This window comes from Kogia breviceps, chromosome 3, assembly GCF_026419965.1.
Source record: "Kogia breviceps isolate mKogBre1 chromosome 3, mKogBre1 haplotype 1, whole genome shotgun sequence".
NCBI lineage: Eukaryota > Metazoa > Chordata > Mammalia > Artiodactyla > Physeteridae > Kogia > Kogia breviceps.
The window spans coordinates 33,202,666-33,221,707 of NC_081312.1; the positions used below are offsets into that span (position 1 = coordinate 33,202,666).

Here is a 19,042-nt window from a genome sequence, read left to right on the forward strand (position 1 = left end):
GTGTGTGAGGTTATGAAGTTGGATATTCAGGGAATTACCCACTCTTTTGTCCTTTAGTTTTTCCTGCTGCCAACTTTGCCCTCCTTCCTGACCTGACCGCACTGGTCATTCTGGTGTCTGCCATCCCGGGCAGAGGCCACCACCCTCCTGTGCTTCCCCCTTCATCATCAGCGTCCTCTGTCCTGGTGGGTTGTCCTTGTCCTGGTTCCCCTGCCTCTGGTGACACTGTAAATCTGGGCAGAAGGCCTGGTTCGACTGCTTTGGCCATTTTGATGGTCAGGGGAAGGAATAGGCAGGGGTGGCCCAGGCCTGGGACCCCTTGGCTGACTGGCCCTGCCCACCCCCAGCACATCCGCGTGGGCTGGGAGCAGCTCCTCACCACCATCGCCAGGACTATCAACGAGGTGGAGAACCAGATCCTGACCAGGGATGCCAAGGGCATCAGCCAGGAGCAGATGAACGAGTTCCGGGCTTCCTTCAACCACTTTGACCGGGTGAGCCCCGCCCCCTGCCCTCGCTTAGGGCAGCCCCGGCCCCTGCCCCAGGGCCCTGGAGGATGCTGCCCAGCGCGTGGGCCTGCTTCCTGGGCAGGTGAAGCGGGGGATGGCCGGGAGGAACTGCTGTCAGCCTGCCCTGACCCTGCACCACACCAAGCCAGCCTTAGAAGCTGTCCTGGTGTCCCCTGAGCTTCCCCGCTTTCCTGGAGAGAGTGCTCGCACTGTGAGTTAAGGAGAGGGCCTTTGACCCCTGACCCTTGGTCTCCTGCGACCAGGAGTCAACCCCCAGGAGCCAGGCTGTCATAGCCTCAAGGGAAGGCCTGCTGTCCCCTGGCTGTGGGGACCATCCCTTGCCTCTGCCTCAGGACAGGGCAGGGGCTCCCTCCCCCACCGGTGCAGCCTTTGGGACACTCTGCGGGGGTGTCAGAGTTGTCAGTCCTGAGTTCTCCTCCTAGCTCTGGGACAGGACAGTTCTGCGTGGGCTGCCCCCCCCAGTGCCCTGGGGCTTTGCGGTGGCCACAGGGGGTGGGAGCATGGGCTTAGGTGCTGCCCACCCCCTCCCCTGCCTGCTTCACTGCCCTCCAGGCACCTGGGTGGGTGGAACCCTCCTGGAAACCCCGGTCTGGGCAGCAGGGCCGGAGGTGGGCTGGGCACTTGTGAGGCAGCTGCTTACCCGTGGCTCACCTTGCTCCCCCCATGGCCTGCCTTCCGGAGCAGGGCTGAGTGTGCCAGGGAGAGGGCCCCTGGGCCTCGTCTGTGTGTCTAACCGTGTGCACTTTTATTTCCCCTCCTCCCCCGACCCTCCACCCTCCGCCCTCCCCATCCGCATGCCTTTGTCCCCGTGTCTCCCCACACTCGCTACCCTCCACTGGGGCATGGCCCACCCCTCCCCTCACGGCCTCCACCTCCCTGGCACCGCATGGCTCGCTGGCTGGCGCACGGCGGCCCCAGGATCACTCCGGCACGCTGGGTCCCGAGGAGTTCAAAGCCTGCCTCATCAGCTTGGGTTATGATATTGGCAACGACCCCCAGGTACTCGCCTCCTGCATGGAGCACGCTCAGGGGTGGCGTCCGGGCCGAGAAATAACGCGTTTCTCCTTTTTCTTTTCTCTCTCTGTCTGGATCTCCCTGTCTCCCCTTTCCTGTGGGCCGCGGGGCTCGTCTTCTCCTGCTGTCCCCGCCCCCCCACCCCCGCCCCCCCGGCCCGTGTCGGGATCCTCCTCCCACTCCTCCGACCTCTGCCCTCGGTTGTCTTTTGTGGGAACCTGCTCGGTGCCCACCTTCCTCTCTCCTCGCCGCTCTCCATCCTGTGGACGGATTTTTGCATCTCCCTGCTCTGTCTTCCTCCTTCCTGTGGACTTTTCCCCCGGATGTGTATCTGCATCTGCTCCTCCTACGTTCCTCTCCCCTTCCTGACCCCCAAACCGTACACCTCGACCTCCCCTCTGGCCACCTGGGCCATGTCTTCCTGGCCCTCGGCCGGCCCTTCCTCCTTGTGTCTCGGTGCCACTGGCCCCACAGAAGAAGACAGGCATGATGGAGACGGATGATTTCCGCGCCTGCCTTATCTCCATGGGTTACAACATGGTAATGTAAACCCCACTCTCTGGCCAGGGGCAGCCAGCTGACTCGAGAGGCCGAGTCCTGGCCGTGGCGGGCTGGAGGCCCTCAGGCTCTGGGTGCCCTCCCCAGAGGGGCCTCAAGATTCTGGTCCATGGGGAAGATGGCGCCCTGAAGGCTGAGCCCAGCCGCAGGGCCTGTGTGTGTCCCAGAGACCTGGCCTTCTCGCCTCTCTCTGCTGGTTTATCTTTTGATATTTACAGTGGAGGTGGGCCTTTTCTCTCCCACTGTGGATGGTGGGGCTGACCCCAAGGCTGCCGGGAAGGACTGGTGGTGGGCACTCGGGGTGCGGCTTGGTTCTGCTTCATCTCGCATGAGGCGTGGAGATTTCCACCTCTGCCCGTGTGATGGTGCCAGCCAGGCCTGCTGCCCTTTGCCGTTTCCTCAAGCCCCTCCCCAACCTTCTCAGCTGCTGGCCCTTGTGCTGGCCTTCTGAGCCGGACAGGGGCCTCAGCCAGGCAGCCCGGCGATGCCTGGGCTGTGGTGCAGAGTGCAGAGCCCATGGGCTGCCCAGCAGAGGGGCAGGAGCACGGGCTTTAGAAACAGGGAAGCCAGGAATAAATCCCAGCTCCGCCATCACCAGCTTGGGGGCCCGGATAAGGTGAGGGGAACCCTGCCCTGCTGTTGTAGTGGTTAAATGAAGGAACTCACGTGAGTGCTGTGCCCATGTCTGACGCATAGAAAGTACAGTGCGGTGGAGGCAGACCACCCAAGTTCAATTCTCAGCTCTTCTACCTACTGGCTGTGTGACCTTGGGCAAGTCACTAAGCCTGTCTGGGCCTTAGGTTTCTCATCTGGAAACCTGATGGAAATAATAAAATAAATACCTACCTCATATGGTTGTGAGGAGGGTTAAATGAATTATACACAGCGCTTAGAATAGTGCCTGGTATACAGTATATGCTATGTGAGTGTTAGCCGTTGCTGTCATTAATTATTATCAGCATTATCATTTTTGCTCCAAGAGGAATCAAGGCATCCGTAGAGGGTGGGAAGCCTGAACTGGGTCTTCACTATTGGGTATTATGTTCCTATCATGCCCTCAAGACAACCCAAGTTAGGGCAGGGGTCTGCTTTGCCCTCTCTAATAGCCTCAGGCTACTCTGAGCCCGCAGGGGCTTCAGGTCCATAGAGAGAGGAGACCGTGGCTGAGAGGATGACAGGCCTGGGATTGGCTCTTCCCTCCAGGGAGAGGCAGAATTTGCCCGCATCATGAGCATTGTGGACCCCAACCGCCTAGGAGTAGTGACGTTCCAAGCCTTCATCGACTTTATGTCCCGTGAGACGGCTGACACAGATACAGCAGACCAAGTCATGGCTTCCTTCAAGATCCTGGCCGGGGATAAGGTGGGTCTGCTGTGGTGTGGGCGCCATGCTGGGGCGGACTGATCTGGAGGGGTGGTCGTGAGCACCTCCACTGCTCCTCCTCCCCCCCGCCCCCACCCCGGGCCTCCTTGCTGTCACCTCTACCCATTTCTGTAATGTCTTGGTGATCAGCTAAGGCATTAGGACACAGCGTTAGCTTAAGGGGGTCCCCTGCCAGGGACACTGCATGTCATACTTGTGATGAGATACTGGTGATGAAATGATGGGTGGTGGAGGGCAGTCCATTCAGGTGGAGTGTGAGTGGGTGATGGAAGGTCCATCTGGGAACTTGGACTTCGGCCCTATATCATTCTGGGCACAAGGTACGGCGTATAGGTGGGGAGCAGGAAGGAAGCGTGTGTCTCATTTTTCTACCCTGAGCAGCAGTCAGCTTCAATTTTCCAAATCTCCCAAGTTCCCTGCAGTGCCCTGCTTGACAGTGGAAACGTGGGAGCATCCAGGGGAATTCGGGGGCAGAGGCCTCTAGAGGCCAGATTCCCTTTCTGAAAAATTCACAGGATAATCCTTATGCCATCCTTCCTTAGCCAATAGGGAGTATAGTTTCTGCAATGTTTCAGTCCATATGGAAATAAAGACTCAACCCACAAAGTGGTTCCTAAAGGTCTGATTTAAATTCGAGGACAGTATGTTAGAGTCAGCACTTTGGAGCTGGAAGGACCCTGAGAAGCCACCTCCTTGAAGTGACTCATTTTGTAGAGGAGGTCTCCGGGGCCCAGAAAGGGACCTGGTCTTCTGACTTTTGAAGTGACCTGAGGGCCAGCCCCTCCCTCCTTCAGACTGGCTCCTGGGGAACTCTGGCAGAAGTAGGGCATAGAACGGGTTCCCGCCTTGTGGTCCAAGCCCCTGAGCTCCTGTGGAGCCTCAAGCTCTCAAAAGAAGTAGCTTCCAAGTGGACTTTCATGGGCAAGCCCAAGGTGGGGAGAAAGCAGAGACCCAGACTGGGAACCAGGCCAGGTGGGGTCAGGTCCAAATTTTGCAAACACGGTTCAAATAGCTGTGGCGATGATGCTATCTGATGATGATTGATGCTCGTGTAATTTGCAGGAATTGGGTGATGTCCTTGGAGCCCAGCTGAGTGGGTGTGGGGGGCCCTACTCTGGGTCACCAGATACGGTGTTGTTGATCCTGCTCCAGCCTGTGGTTGGGGTGAGCTAGAGTAATACGTGGAAAGATTACAGGTGCAGTTAGCACTTCCAGTTAGCTTGGAAAACGCCTCAGGTAGTTATAGAAGTGGAAAACTTATAAGGGGATTTAAATATACACACACACGTATATGGTTATATATGTGTATATGTATGTTTATTGTATATATTTATATACATACATATATGCATACACAGATATGTGCAATATACATGTGCATGTGTATGTACACACATTTGGTTATATGTATATATCGTACATATTTATATACACACATGTATATGGTTATATATGTATATATATTTATATACATGCACATACATATATACGTACATATGTATGTGTAATATACATGTGCGTGTGTGTATGTACACAACACACACACATTTCTATATCCAGAAGTATGAGGACAGGGCCAGAACGGGGACGGAACAGGGTACCTAATGTCACGAGTGAGGTTTACGGCCTCCAGCTTTTGCGGCCGCTTTGCTTTACGGCCGCCCTGACCTGCCGTCCTGACCGCGCTCTTTCCGCAGAACTACATCACTGTGGACGAGCTGCGCCGTGAGCTGCCGCCTGACCAGGCCGAGTACTGCATCGCGCGAATGGCCCCCTACACCGGCCTCGACGCCGTGCCAGGTGCTCTGGACTACATGTCCTTCTCCACGGCGCTGTATGGCGAGAGTGACCTCTAACCCCTTCCCGCTGGCCCACGCCCTCGCCCCCGTCCGCCATGCGCGCCCAGCCCTGCGCCTCAGCTGTCCCCCCTCTCCTGCCCGGGTTTGGTTTGCGCTCTGCCTCCAAAGGGGCGAGCTGGACCCAAGTGGCATCGAGCCTCCCAGACCGCGAAGTGACAGTTTACAAAATTATTTTCTGCAAAAAAGAAAAAAAGTTACGTTAGAAAAAGTAAAAACCACATATTTTATTATAGAAAAAGTATTTTTTTCTCCACCAGACTTAAATGGAAAAGAGGAAAAATTAACTATTTGCACCGAAATGTTTTGTTTTGTTGTGACATAGGAAAATAACCAAGCACAATGTTATATCCATCCTTTTTATCAATTTTTTTTTTTTCTATCTGTACCATCTGCTGTATTCATTTCTCCAATCTCATGTCCACCTTGATGTGGAGTGGGAGGGTGAGGGTAGGGGATAATCTTGTCAAAGGCACATTGGTGCATGTGTGTTTGCTAGCTCACCTGTCCATGAAAATATTTTATGATATTAAAGAAAATCTTTTGAAATGGCTGTTTTTTTAAGGAAGAGAATTTATGTGGCTTGTCTTCTCATTTTTAAGTCCAGAGGTGTAATTAGCCTATTTATCAGCACACACTTTAAAAAAAATATATATTTCTCATTAAAAATGGTCAGGACAGGGCCTTCCCTAATGGGGCAGTGGTTAAGAATCCGCCTGCCAATGCAGGGGACACGGTTCGATCCCTGGTTAGGGAAGATCCCACAGGCCACGGAGCAACTAAGCCTGTGCGCCACAACTACTGAGCCTGCACTCTAGAGCCCCTGAGCCACAACTACTGAAGCCCGCGCGCCTAGAGCCCGTGCTCCGCGATAAGAGAAGCCACCGCAATGAGAAGCCCGCGCACCACAGCAAAGAGTAGCCCCCGCTCGCCGCAACTAGTAAAAGCCCGCGCACGGCAATGAAGACCCAAGACCCTCGCGGCCAAAAAGAAAATTAATTAATTAACTATTTTTAAAAAGAAACACTAAAAAAAAAATGGTCAGGAGAAAATTGGCAAGTGTGGACCACTTTGATGCTGCTTGGCACACACCATATTAAAGCAACAACACTCCCATGTCAGCTCTTTGCTTGCTCCTTGCTTACTGTTTTCCAGAAGTGTGTGGGGTCGATGGTGTGGGGGCACCCGGACCACCCCTAATATGCTTTTGACCTTGGTGCGTTCCGTCTTCTTACACTTTCGGTTTCGTGTTTAAAAGGAGAAGGTCGTTTCCTCACAAGGCTCCTATGAGTTGAAAGTAGACTCCACCTTCGTTTGTTTCCCACAGCATCAAACAGCTCTGTGACATCTACATGCCCCCCCTTCCTTTTATTTTTGCCACAGGGGACACATTCTCAGAGGCATCTCGTCCCTTGCTCTTCAGACTGTCCCACAGACGGCCGCTGTCCAGCATCACCTGGAGCTTGTTGGAAATGCAGGCTCTCAGGCCCCACCCCAGACCTTCCTGAATCAGAATCTGCCTTACAACAAGGTCCCCGGGACATCTGTATGCACTTCTGTAGCTTCTCCTGTATTTTCCCCTTACCTGTGTTTCCTCCTCGAGGTTATCAGGCGATGAAGACTGCCGATAATGATATCAGTACTAGTAACAGTGCAGTGATTTACAGAAATGTAACTTAGCAATGGAAGCTAAAGGTCTGTGTTCCAGTTCTGGCTGTGTCTAGGAGTAAAACAGTTTGGTGTAGTGGTTACAGGGAGTTGGATCTGTGGAGTCTGACTGCCAGTGTTCAAATTCATGACTGCCATTTACAAGATGGTTAACCGTGCACTACAGTTCCCTTATCTGTTAACAGGTAATAATAGTGCTGTTGGAAAGTTGATGCTATAATACACAGAGCTCCTAAAATATTAGTGCATATAAATGTTAGCTGTGGTCAATCTTATTTTAAGTTTCAAGGGATTCGCTTGAAGACTCTCTTAAAAAGAGAACCCTCAACACGATAACGTCCCCTCATATAAGAGGACTAAGACTAAATCAGAACGTATTGAACTGGGGCCAAAGATAAGTTCTTCAGTGTGAGGCCCTCTTGTTTAGGATTTAGTGCTATGAGTTTCTGGAACACCCCTGCCCTGGGAAAGAGGCAAGGCTGCTCAGGAGAAAAGACATGGGGAGAGAGGTTGGCTTTTGCTTTGGGAAACATTCCTATAGGTTTTACCACTGGCTGGTAAAAAGCCAGTAAATGCTCAAGGTGGGTCTGCTCTGACTGCAGCTCTGTGGGGAAAACTGTGGAAAAAGGCCGGAGCCTGCTCTCAAAGTCTTTTGAGAGAGGCGGATAAGCAAGATACATTGTTTTAGCTATTTACATGCAAGTCTACCCAAGGGCATTGGTGGTACAGGAGTTGAGGAGAGGGAAACTTCCAACCAGAAAGTTGCCTAAGCTCAGGGTGTAAGTGCTTTAATAAGCTTCAGTTTCCAGGGACTTCCTGGTGGTCCAGTGGTTAAGACTCCGTGCTCCCACTGCAGGGGATGTGGGTTCAATCCCACATGCCATGCGGCGTGGCCCAAATATTTTTTTTTAAAAAGCCTCAATTTCCAGAGATACGATCAATTTTTAAAAGAATGTGTGCGTCATTTGAACAAAGTGTGTTTACAGAGTTATTCCACAGCCTTCAAGAGTTTGAGTTTCTCAGTGTTCAAGGGTGCTTGTATGTGTGCAAATGACTATGATTAAATTAATTTTCAATCTGTTAAAGAGGTAAAATCTTAAAAATTGATTTCTTAAGCTTTTAAGGTCATCATGGACGTCTGGTTTTATTGATAATGTAATTTTTCTGTAAAAATAAAAACACTCTTCCTTGTCCTCATCATTCATACATTTAACAGATTTAATCCCCCAAAACCACCCCACTTGCAAACTTCATTAAATTCCTTTAAATATTTTAAATGTATTTATAAGTTTTAATAATTCTTTCCAGGACATCAGACTCCCAACCCAGGAAGATTCAAATCCAAGCGGCAAAGTTTCACTCAGCACAAAGCAATTGAAATATTATAAATGTAGTAAATCACATTCTCTGGAGCAGTTCAAAGCTATTTACTAACAATTCTCTTACACCTCCAGAATTACAATCACGCATCTCATTTCAATTATACATTTCAGATGAAAAACCACAAAGCAAATATATGCCAGGTTCTCTGCTGTGTTCAGTCACCTTACATTTAACCCACTGGTGGTCATGATGCTTACAAAACTGCTGAACACACCACCACAGTATTAGTACTAAGAGTTTGATTTTACTTCATCTGTTTACTTATTTCTAAATAGGCGATTTCAAGTCCCTTTACTACTCATTGCTGGCTTTTGGGGTCAAAGGTTCAGGTGATAACATATAATGTACATCTAGGAAAATACCATTAAGAGGAGTCCTCTTCTAGTCTTTGAACTCTGTGGTGGGCTGAATAACGGTCCCCACGAGATGTCCATGTCCTGGACCCTGTGACCGTGTTACTTTACATGGCAAATGGGACTTCGCAGAGGGTAATTGAGTTAAGGTACTTAGTGGGGAGGTTATTCTGGATTATCTGGGTGGGCTTTTACTAAGAGGGAGCCAGGCAGCAGTGTCAGAGAGAAGATGTGATGATGGAGGTGGAGGTTGGAATGACATGCGGCCACAAGCCAAGGAATGCACTGTCCTCTAGAGGCTGAAACAGGCAAGGAGATGAACTCTTCCCTAGAGCCTCCAGGGGGAATGCAGCCCTGCTGACCCATTTTGGGTCTCTGAACTGTAAGATAATAAATTCATATTTTAAGCCACTACATTTGTGGTAATTTGTTACAGCAACAATAGGACACTAATACTTGCTCCATCATCCAGGCCTCTGGGAAGCCTGGCTGCCTCCCTGACGCCAGTGACCCACATTACAGGCTTGAGGCTTTGGAGAAACCACCCCAGCTTCAAAGGCCTGAACTTGCAACGTCATCCCTGGGAGGCTGTCACAGCTACTGGACCAGAACTCCTAACCCTAAAGTCGCCAGTCTGCAGAGGAGGGAGAGGGAAGCTTCAAAGCTCTGAAACCCCCAAAGGGCCGGAATGACTAGGCCCAGCAGGAGGTGGGTAGGCTGATTAGCTCACCTGGTTAGTGGCACTGGCTGAGGGGCTGGAGGCTGTGGGCTTAACCCCTGATGGGGTAGATGACCTCACACGGACAGGTCTGCCCCGAGGTCATAGGCTGCTCCTTCACCCCCATACCAGGCCAAACCTAGGGGGACAGAAGAGACATAACTGAGCAGCAGCGCTGCCACTAAAACCATTGAAGAACCTTGTGTACATGCAGTGCCCTGGAGGATGGCACTGGACAGACACCCCTCTCACACCCAGCACCGGGCAAACATGGACATCAGAGCTGGAAGCCTACATCGAGGCAGAGAGGGCCCAGAGATAATATCAGACATGGTGGGATAGGGTCCTTCAGCTAAACTACAGCTCTAGAAGCCACTCTGTGACCATGGAGGCTTTCAGAGCCCCAAGAGCGTGTATGCGGTATGTGGGATCCTCCCGGACCGGGGCACGAACCTGCGTCCCCTGCATCGGCAGGCGGATTCTCAACCACTGCGCCACCAGGGAAGCCCCTGCCTGCCCTTTTGAAGTAAGAAAGTGAGTCCTGGTTTTGTTTCAAACTTCCATTAAAACCTTCTAGTAAGATCAGGCACCAGGATCAAAGCCTGCAGAATGGGTATACAGAAAGAAAATCTTGAAGTCATAGTGGCGCTCTCTTTTATGAAAAGCTGCATTATTAACGCTGTGGATCGAAATGGCATGTGGAAGATGCACTTAAAGACTGTGACAAGGAATTCAGAAGAGTTGGACTCTGTGTTTGAGGAAGTTTTAGCAAATTTGTTTTGCTCATGCTTTCTTTTTTTGTCTCTGCACAAGAGTGACAGATGATAAGAACGTTTAAAGTCTAAAAGAGCTCTTTCAATAAGTACAAAATAAAAGAATGATAAGCGTTGTATTACAGTTTAGTTGGTTACACATTTTCTTTCTTGATGGTTTATAAAATAATGGAGCATCTTCTAAATCTGACCATATTTTAGATTCAATGAAATATGGCCCACGGAACAGATTACCTGTCAACTCCCCAACCTTCTGGATTCTATTTTTGATGAGAGAACAAAAGAAAGATTCATCCTAAACCTACTCTATGTAATTTGGCAAGCTAAGAGATCCTCAGGCAATGTAAAACATCCATTCTTATCACAGATTACTTTAACATATGGTCTCTAATCGACCCTCTCTAGCATCTTCCATTTCTAATTATCCTTTTTTTCTTAGACATCTCCTTGAATCCTACTTTTCCAACAGAAAGTGCAAGAGAGATTGCAAACTCTTAATACCTGGGAAGATGGCTTCTGAAAGCAAGCTATTTGAAAGAGGGTTTGTGAACACTTGTAAAAGGATTCAGTCATCCCTGGGTGCAGCTCGGTTCCATGAAGAGCAGGTGCTGCTTGACTAACATTGTCTTCTTTTGGGGTTGCTACTGGGCTCTTCAGAAAGAGCAATATAAAGATGTCTCAGTCCTTGCTGAAATTCAGACAAGCAGCGTCTCCTCTATTCATGGTGAGGACGATAGAGAGTCCCACTGCAGTGCTAAGTGGCTGTGTAAACAAAACGCGTGCCCGGAGTGTGCTGCCTTATGAATCTGATGACTTCTGGGAGGTTGCTATAGGCTGTAAGGACCGATTGTTGGTTCTGTTTTGTTTAAGTCCTACTGACTTGGACTCATCAAACCCACAGGTGCTATGAAGCCTATAAGGTAGATGAGAGAATTAGGATCTCAAAAGATCTCAACAGGCAATAACGGTGGGAGTGATCTTATAAGGTTACATTTCATGGGAATGCATGTAAAACCCTGAAAGTGGGTCTAAAAAAACCAGGATGTGGGAGATACCCTGGAAAGGAGACCAAGAATATCCTCAGCTTCATAGAAGTGAACAGTGTGGAGAAGCAGCTTCAAAGAGCTAATCTGATCTTGGGCTGGACCAATAGCTTGGAAACTCAGAAGATGCTTTGTGCTCACATTATCTGCCAATTGCAGGAGAAGCATGGAAAGCTGGTCTTTAACAGACAAAATGAAGCAATGCTGCAGTGGTGGAGAGACCTAGTCCCATGTCGGCTCAAGCCTGTGAGTGAGATGAACTGGATCCTGGTAACTCGTGACACATTTTCCTTTTCCTGCTCTGTCCAGAACAGCCAAGCTTGGAGTCAAGGTGGGTGGGAGGAGAAAGGGGGGGTGGAGAGAGGGAAAAGGATATTTTGGTTTCATACACAATCAGCCTGAGATGATTAGATGTAATATCTCACGCATGTACTCAACCCAGCGTCATTTGAGGATATGATGCTCAGTAGCTGTTAGGTTGTGTATTTGGTTAGGACCCTTCTAGACCAAGAGCCACAAAACCCAACCCAAGCTGGTAAGGCCAGAGGGTGATTTACTGGCCTGGATAACTGAAGTGTCCAGAGGTAATGCCTGAGGCAGGGGCTTACATGCTGCCAGCAGGACCTAGTTTCTCTGGATGGACTTCATTCTCAAACATGCTGTCCTGCTTCAGTCCAGTGAGTTCACAGCACACCATCGTCTAGAGCTTTCCTTGGGGGTAAGTAACCCAAACTAAGAACAGACCATTCTTGGGGACATGCTTGGGAGAGTGACTTCACCTGAGACTCTTGAGATGGGTACCCAGGGGCCCCATGCCTCGTGCTCACACAGTATTAGAACACTTAGACCTGCCGGCTGCAGAAACTGTCCTTGCTGCCGCGCTGAGAAGGGAACACCGAGGGCGTGGGAAGGGGGCTGCCACCTCTCTCTGGGCTGCCTACGTGTTTCTTCATGTGCAGCCAGCAGCTGGCAGGATTGGAAAATAGGGAGATTCCGGCATGCCTTGGGGAGGTGCAGGGAGTCCTGGTGGTCAGGCATGTGGGCACTCAGAAAACTGTCACTGGGCACCTGTGGGAGAGCCCAGAGTTAAGATCAAAATTCCCATTTTATAGTTCAAGGCAATGGGAAAATAGGGTTCTTTACGTAAAACTTCTCTTTATGGGTTATATTTTAGAACACATCTATTCATTAAGGGTTGCCTAAAGTAAGGTGGATGTAAATGAAATACTAGAATGAAGCAACTAATCCAGTGTCCAGTAAGCCCTCGTTAAGGCTTCCACCATCCCCACACTGCTACCAAAAGGTGCTTTTTGAGAAAGCAGTTCTTAAAATTAGCTAGGTGGATGCTGCCCTCCAGTGGTCAGATGTGTCCTTACAGCGTTTCCCAGTTTTGAGAGGAGCAGGGAGCAAGACCTGAGCAGGAGCCCTCACATCCTCCTTGCTTTCTTTTGCACTTGCTCCCAACGGGTCCCAGCTGGGCTGTTCCTGGGATGCTGGGGGCCATGGTCTGTTCCACAGAGAGACAGAAGAAGCAACATTTAGCAGGAGAAAAACAATACTAACACATGTTAACACTTTGTGCTGGCCCAAGTCTTAAGCGATTTCTCTGCATTTAATCGTCACACATACTATTATCACCACATGTTAAAAACCAGGAGACCAAGGCATAGAAACATTAAGTTAGTGGCCAAGCTGAGATTTGAACCCAGGTCTCTCTAGTCTCCAGAAACAATGTTTCATTCACTTTACTAGTGGTACTCAAACTTTGCTATGCCCAAGAATTGTTTAGGGAGTTTGTCAGAGATGCAGAATCCAGGGCTCTGTCCCCTAAGATTGTGATTGAGTGGGTCTAAGAGGAGCAAAGACAACTGGGAATCTGTCCCCGGGACATTATGGGTAGAATCTAGTAAGTAGTCCAAGCAGGGTCACGGGCCACACTTTGGGAAGCATTAGATTAAGATCTCATCATTAATAGGAGGGATAATTCGTCAGGACATAAGAAAGAGCTTTATAATAGTCATATATTCTGATTCAAACTAATGTCTACATGCCAAGCATTTTGGTAGGTGCTCACAGACGCAATCTCATTTCCCATCCTTGGTGACTCTTGGAGGTTGATGGCCCAAATTTGCAGATGAGGATGCCAAGGTGTGAACCTCCAAGAGAGAAGAAATCCCTCCTCTCCTTTCTTCTATTTTGAGGCTCCTTTCATTGGCACTCCATCATGGTGGGTAGCCCCTGATGCCACTCCAAAATATGCCACTTCGACATAAGGATTATTTTGAACTGAAGGCAATTGAGAAGAAGAAGATACAAGAAAAGCTCTCTTCCCTTCTATTTGCCTAAAAGCAGGACATAAATTTGTAAATGTATGTATCATTTGTAAATTTTGCTCTCTACCAGGAAGTCCAGAAGTTAATCACTGGCTGCAACTCTAGACCCTCAGCAACCCAGAGACAGCATCAGAGGAATCTACACACAAACCTTGCTAAAACTAGCTCTTAGCTACCATTGGCTTTCCCATATATTTGCCTTCCCACAATTTTCCACCCTGGAAACTCAGTCGTTTTCCTGTGTCTTATCACTTCTCTAAAAAAATTTTTTAACCTCTTTTTTTTTAAAAAAAATTTATTTATTTACTTATTTTTGGCTGCACTGGGTCTTTGTTGTTGCGCTCGGGCTTTCTCTAGTTGCGGTGAGCGGGGGGCTACTCTTTGTTGCGGTGCACGGGCTTCTCATTGCGGTGGCTTCTCTTGTTGCGGAGCACGGGCTCTAGGCCCGCCGGCTTCAGTAGCTGTGGCTCATGGGCTCTAGAGCGCAGGCTCAGTAGTTGTGGCGCACGGGCTTAGTTGCTCCACGGCATGTGGGATCTTCCCAGCCTAGGGCTCAAACCCGTGTCCCCTGCATTGGCAGGCGGATTCTTAACCATTGCGCCACCAGGGAAGCTCCCTAACATCTTTATTGGAGTATAATTGCTTTAAAATGGTGTGTAGTTTCTGCTGTATAACAAAGTGAATCAGCTATACTTATACATATGTCCCCATAACCCCTCCCTCTTACGTCTCCCTCCCACCCTCCCTAACCCACCCCTCTAGGTGGTCACAAAGCACGGAGCTGATCTCCCTGTGCTATGTAGCTGCTTCCCACTAGCTATCTATTTTACATTTGGTAGTGTATATATGTCAGTGTAACTCTCTCACTTAGTCCCAGCTTACCCTTACCCCTCCCCATGTCCTCAAGTCCATTCTCTATGTCTGCATCTTTATTACTGTCCTGCCCCTAGGTTCATCAGAACCTTTTTTTTGGGGGATTCCATATATATGTGTTAGCATATGATATTTGTTTTTCTCTTTCTGACTTACTTCACTCTCTATGACAGACTCTAGGTCCATCCACCTCACTACAAATAATTCAATTTTGTTTCTTTTTACGGCTGAGTGATATTCCATAGTACATATGTGCCGCATCTTCTTTTTTTTAAAATTTTTTTTTTCAGTACGCGGGCCTCTCACTGCTGTGGCCTCTCCCATTGCAAAGCGCAAGCTCCGGACACGCAGGCTCACGGGCCCAGCCGATCCGCGGCATGTGGAATCCTCCTGGACAGGGGCACGAACCCGTGTCCCCTGCCTCGGCAGGCGGACTCTCAACCACTGCGCCACCAGGGAAGCCCCACATGTTCTTTATCCATTCATCTGTCGATGGACACTTAGGTTGCTTCCATGTCCTGGCTATTGTAAATAGTGCTACGATGAACATCGTGGTACATGACTTTTTTTGAATTCTGGTTTTCTCAGGGTATATGCCCCGTAGTGGGATTGCTGGGTCATATGGTAGGTCTATTTTTAATTTTTTAAGGAACCTCCATACTGTTCTCCATAGTGGCTGCATCAATTTACATTCCCACTAACAGTGCAAGAGTGTTCCCTTTTCTCCACACCTCTCCAGCATTTATTGTTTCTAGATTTTTTGATGACGGCCATTCTGACTGGTGTGAGGTGATAGCTCATTGTAATTTTGATTTGCATTTCTCTAATGATTAGTGATGTTGAGCAGCTTTTCATGTGCTTCTTGGCAATCTGTATATCTTCTGTGGAGAAATGTCTGTTTAGGTCTTCTGTCCATTTTGGATTGCGTTGTTTGTTTTTTTGATATCGAGCTGCATGTCACTTCTCTAAAAATTTATTGTTCTTTTGTTAAGATGCTACACAAGCCCACGTTCTAACCACTCTTTTGAGTTACTCAACTCTGAGAGCCTCCATGTGCAAGTGGGGTGCACATGTTAAACTTCTGTTTATTTTTCTCTTGTTAATCTGTCCTTTGTTCGTATAATATACAGGGCCCCTGTACAATGAACCTAAGAAGGGTAAAGGAAAAAAAGAGTTTTCCGCCTCCCCTGCACCCCCATGGAAATCAAGCACCTTGGCATTGTTGGGGATGTTTGTGGTGTCTGGCAGGAGGCACGGAGAAAGCACAGGTTGGCATCCTTGTTGAACCCAAGTTTGTGTGCCCAATACACAGTGAGGCCAAAAAAACCGAAATGTCGGAGTTTGGAGCAGAAAAAAGTTTATTGTAAGGACCAAGCAAGGTCTATGCTCAAAAGACCCAAACTCTCTGAGGGTTTTCAGGGAAGCGTTTTTTTTTTTTTTTTTTTTTTTTTTTTTGCGGGACGCGGGCCTCTCACTGTTGTGGCCTCTCCCATTGTGGAGCACAGGCTCCGGACGCGCAGGCTCAGCGGCCATGGCTCACGGGCCCAGCCGCTCCGTGGCATGTGGGATCCTCCCGGACCGGGGCATGAACCCGTGTCCCCTGCATTGGCAGGCGGACTCTCAACCACTGCGCCACCAGGGAAGCCCCCAGGGAAGCGTTTTTAAAGGCGACATTTGGGGTGAGGGCTGCAGGTGTGTGACTTTCCTCTGATTGGCTGCTGGTGAGGTGCCAGGGCGGTGTTCCAGGAATCTCAATCATCAGCCTTCTGGTTCCAGCCAGTCTGGGGTCTCAGCATGTAGTTACCATCCTCCACGTGGGTAGGGGCCTTAGTTCCCACAGAACAACTCATAGATGTATATCAGATTGTTATGTACATCCCTTGAGGAGAAACTAGGACTCTTATCTCTGCACTATTGTTTCTTGCCTGCTTTTCCTTGGTTTCTGCATTCCCTCACTTCCCTAATTAGTAAGCGGCTGAATCTGCTCTTCGGAACTCAGGGAAGGTCTAGGAGACTAAAGCCTTTTTCTGCAAATGAGAAATGGCGGATTTTGTACCTGGGAGGGCCCCACAGGTCCCGCTCAGTTTCAATCCCCCTTTTCTTGGATACTCCTCAATCCTGAGGGTACAGGGGTGGGACAAGAAAGGGAAGAAAGTTTTGCATAGAGAGGTTAATCATAAACTCAGCAGAGGAACTCGGCTTTGTGGGACTGGGTTTCAATATTGTTGAGCTGATTTGCCCCACCTGCCGCGAGCAGGCTTGCGTGAGGGTTCGTGAGGGTTCGGTGGACCTGCCGAGCAGCCGCCCCAGGTGTCACTAGGGTGGCATCAGTCCTGGGATCTGGAGCAGCTAGTCCCTGGGAAAGGCCTCACAGGGGAAGACGAGGTGCTGTAACAAGCGTTTTGGGAGCCAAGTCCTGGTCGCTGTGGGGCAGCTTTTCAGGGGAGCCCACAAGTACCATCAAATCAGGACACACCCTCTGCAGTGAAGAGCTCCCACCAGGTAAACCCAGGGCTTTCACAGGAGCAGCAGGAAAACTCTGAGGCAGGCTGGGAGGAGGGAGGCCAGCTTTTCAATTTGGGCCCTGCTGCCATTGCTGTTGCTGTGTTCCCCTCAGTTGAGGCCCCCGGCCAGCCTCACAGCCGAGAAAGAGCACCCGAGGGAGTTGGGGAAGCCCTCTGGGGCTGTGGCCACGGGCCTGATGTTCACCCAGGCTCAAGGCCTCAAGGATCTTGGGGTCCCTGCCTAGACCTTCAGTTATTTGGGCTGAAGACAGGGCCTGTGAGCCCTCCGACCTGGCTGTGTGAACAGGGCTGCGTGAGGATGGGGCTGCCTTCGTGGCTGGGCCCTGAGGGGCCGAGGGGGCAATGTGTGCCCACCCCTCCTCTGCACCCCAGGGGTCCAGGCCCTCCAGCCAGAGAGGGCCCCGGGGTTTCTGTGAGCTGTGCGTGCAGGAAGGGGAGGCCTGCGGAAGGACAGAGCTGGAGGCAGGAGCACTAGGTTCTTGGCTTCTGCTTCACCTGATGCACGGCCTCTGGCAGCTGCCAGAATGTGTGTGTGTGTGATTTACGTGGGACCCGATTTTGGTTCGGTAACACTGGGAGCCGAGGGTGAATTCTGGGGCCGCCTGGCCCTGGTGTACCAGAGGCTAGGGGTGGTGGCCAAACTGGCTGTTCCTGCCCAGGCACTGGGTCCCTAAGTAGGAGCCTTGCCTGCAAGAGGATCCCCACAGAAGAACTTCCTCCCCACCCCCAGGAGTCCTTGGGTTCCCCCTCACTGCCCCTCGCCCACCATAGCTCTCCTTTCTTTAGGGTGTGCCCTCCTTACAACCTCTTCTTTTTTTGTTGTTGTTTTTTTTTTGTTTTTTTTTTGCGGTACGCGGGCCTCTCACCGCTGCGGCCTCTCGCGTTGCGGAGCACAGGCTCCGGACGCACAAGCTCCGGACGCACAGGCCCAGCCGCTCCGTGGCATGTGGGATCTTCCCAGACCGGGGCACGAACCCGCGTTCCCTGCATCAGCAGGCGGACTCTCAACCACTGCGCCACCAGGGAAGCCCCAACCTCTTCTTTATACCATTTGTATTATCTGATTTTTTTTTTTTTACATGAAGCGAGTGTTATTTTTACAATTACATATATTAAAATACTTTTCATTTGGGGGAAATCACATATTGGACAATCCTCAGGAAAACAGGCTAGTCCACCGAGGGCAATAACTTCATTTAAAAGGAACACGTTCTCACAGATTTTTAAGAAAACCTCCCAGAACCCAGTTTGAGAAATTCTGACTTGAAAATTTAAGGGCTAATTCAACTTTAAGTGTCTTTCAGTTGTGAAATATCGATATAAAAATCTCACCTTTAAAACTTGTAGAAAAATCTTAAGATTATTTATTACAACGAACACAAAACTTAAAAATACTCATAGGAGTTTTGATTCCTGAACTTGGGAAGGTCTAAGGACGCTGATTTGAGAAAGGCTAAAGTCAGGTGTCTGGCTGATGCTGAGAGATTTTTTTTGTTTTTTGGTTTGTTTTTGTTTTTTTGGTGGTGTGGTTAAACCTTGCTAAGAAATACAAAGTATTACACAAATGTAGGAGAAGAATGCATGATGGCCTGGAGGAATGCCCCAAATTTAAGCCCAAAGTAGGATATAAAGGAAATTGTAGAGTCATGCAGGGGAGGAAAAATATCTTTCCTTCTACCCCTCTAAATTCTGGACCCTGAGCTGGGGGCCATGTAACAAAAGACAGATTAACCAGAGAAAAGTATATGCATTTATTTAATATACATTTTATGTGACCTGAGAGCCTTTGTAAGGAAAATGACGACCTAAAGAAATGGTTTAACCTGAGCTCTTTTATATTAGGTTTGACGAAGAATGGAAAATTGTGGAGAACTATGAAAGGACAGAAAGTATGAGGGAAGTGTAGTAAACTAGGGGAAACTTAGCCAGGCCTGTTCCTTCAGATTCCTCTCTCTGTCCCTTCACCTTCAGAGATAAGGATGCTCCTTTCCTCTGGGCATAGGGAGGGCACCTCTCACACGGGTTTTTTGTT

The 19,042-nt window shown here is 49.4% G+C and overlaps 1 protein-coding gene across 4 annotated transcripts in view; it reads left to right on the forward strand.

Annotated features, from left to right (window-relative positions):
* The window catches only part of ACTN1 (actinin alpha 1), a 98,290-nt gene extending 92,396 nt beyond the window's left edge, over positions 1–5,894 (forward strand). For 2 of the 4 annotated variants that reach the window (XM_059056758.2, XM_067028274.1), the window contains 4 exons: positions 348–494; positions 1,449–1,529; positions 3,306–3,464; positions 5,183–5,894. In XM_059056758.2, coding sequence (XP_058912741.1) covers positions 348–494; positions 1,449–1,529; positions 3,306–3,464; positions 5,183–5,341 — 546 coding nt within the window. In that variant the 3' untranslated portion in view covers positions 5,342–5,894. Of the gene's footprint in view, positions 1–347; positions 495–1,448; positions 1,530–2,018; positions 2,085–3,305; positions 3,465–5,182 lie in introns of all 4 variants that reach the window. The other 2 variants (XM_059056757.2, XM_059056759.2) reach the window with 2 other exon arrangements.
* Positions 5,895–19,042: the final 13,148 nt, after the last annotated feature.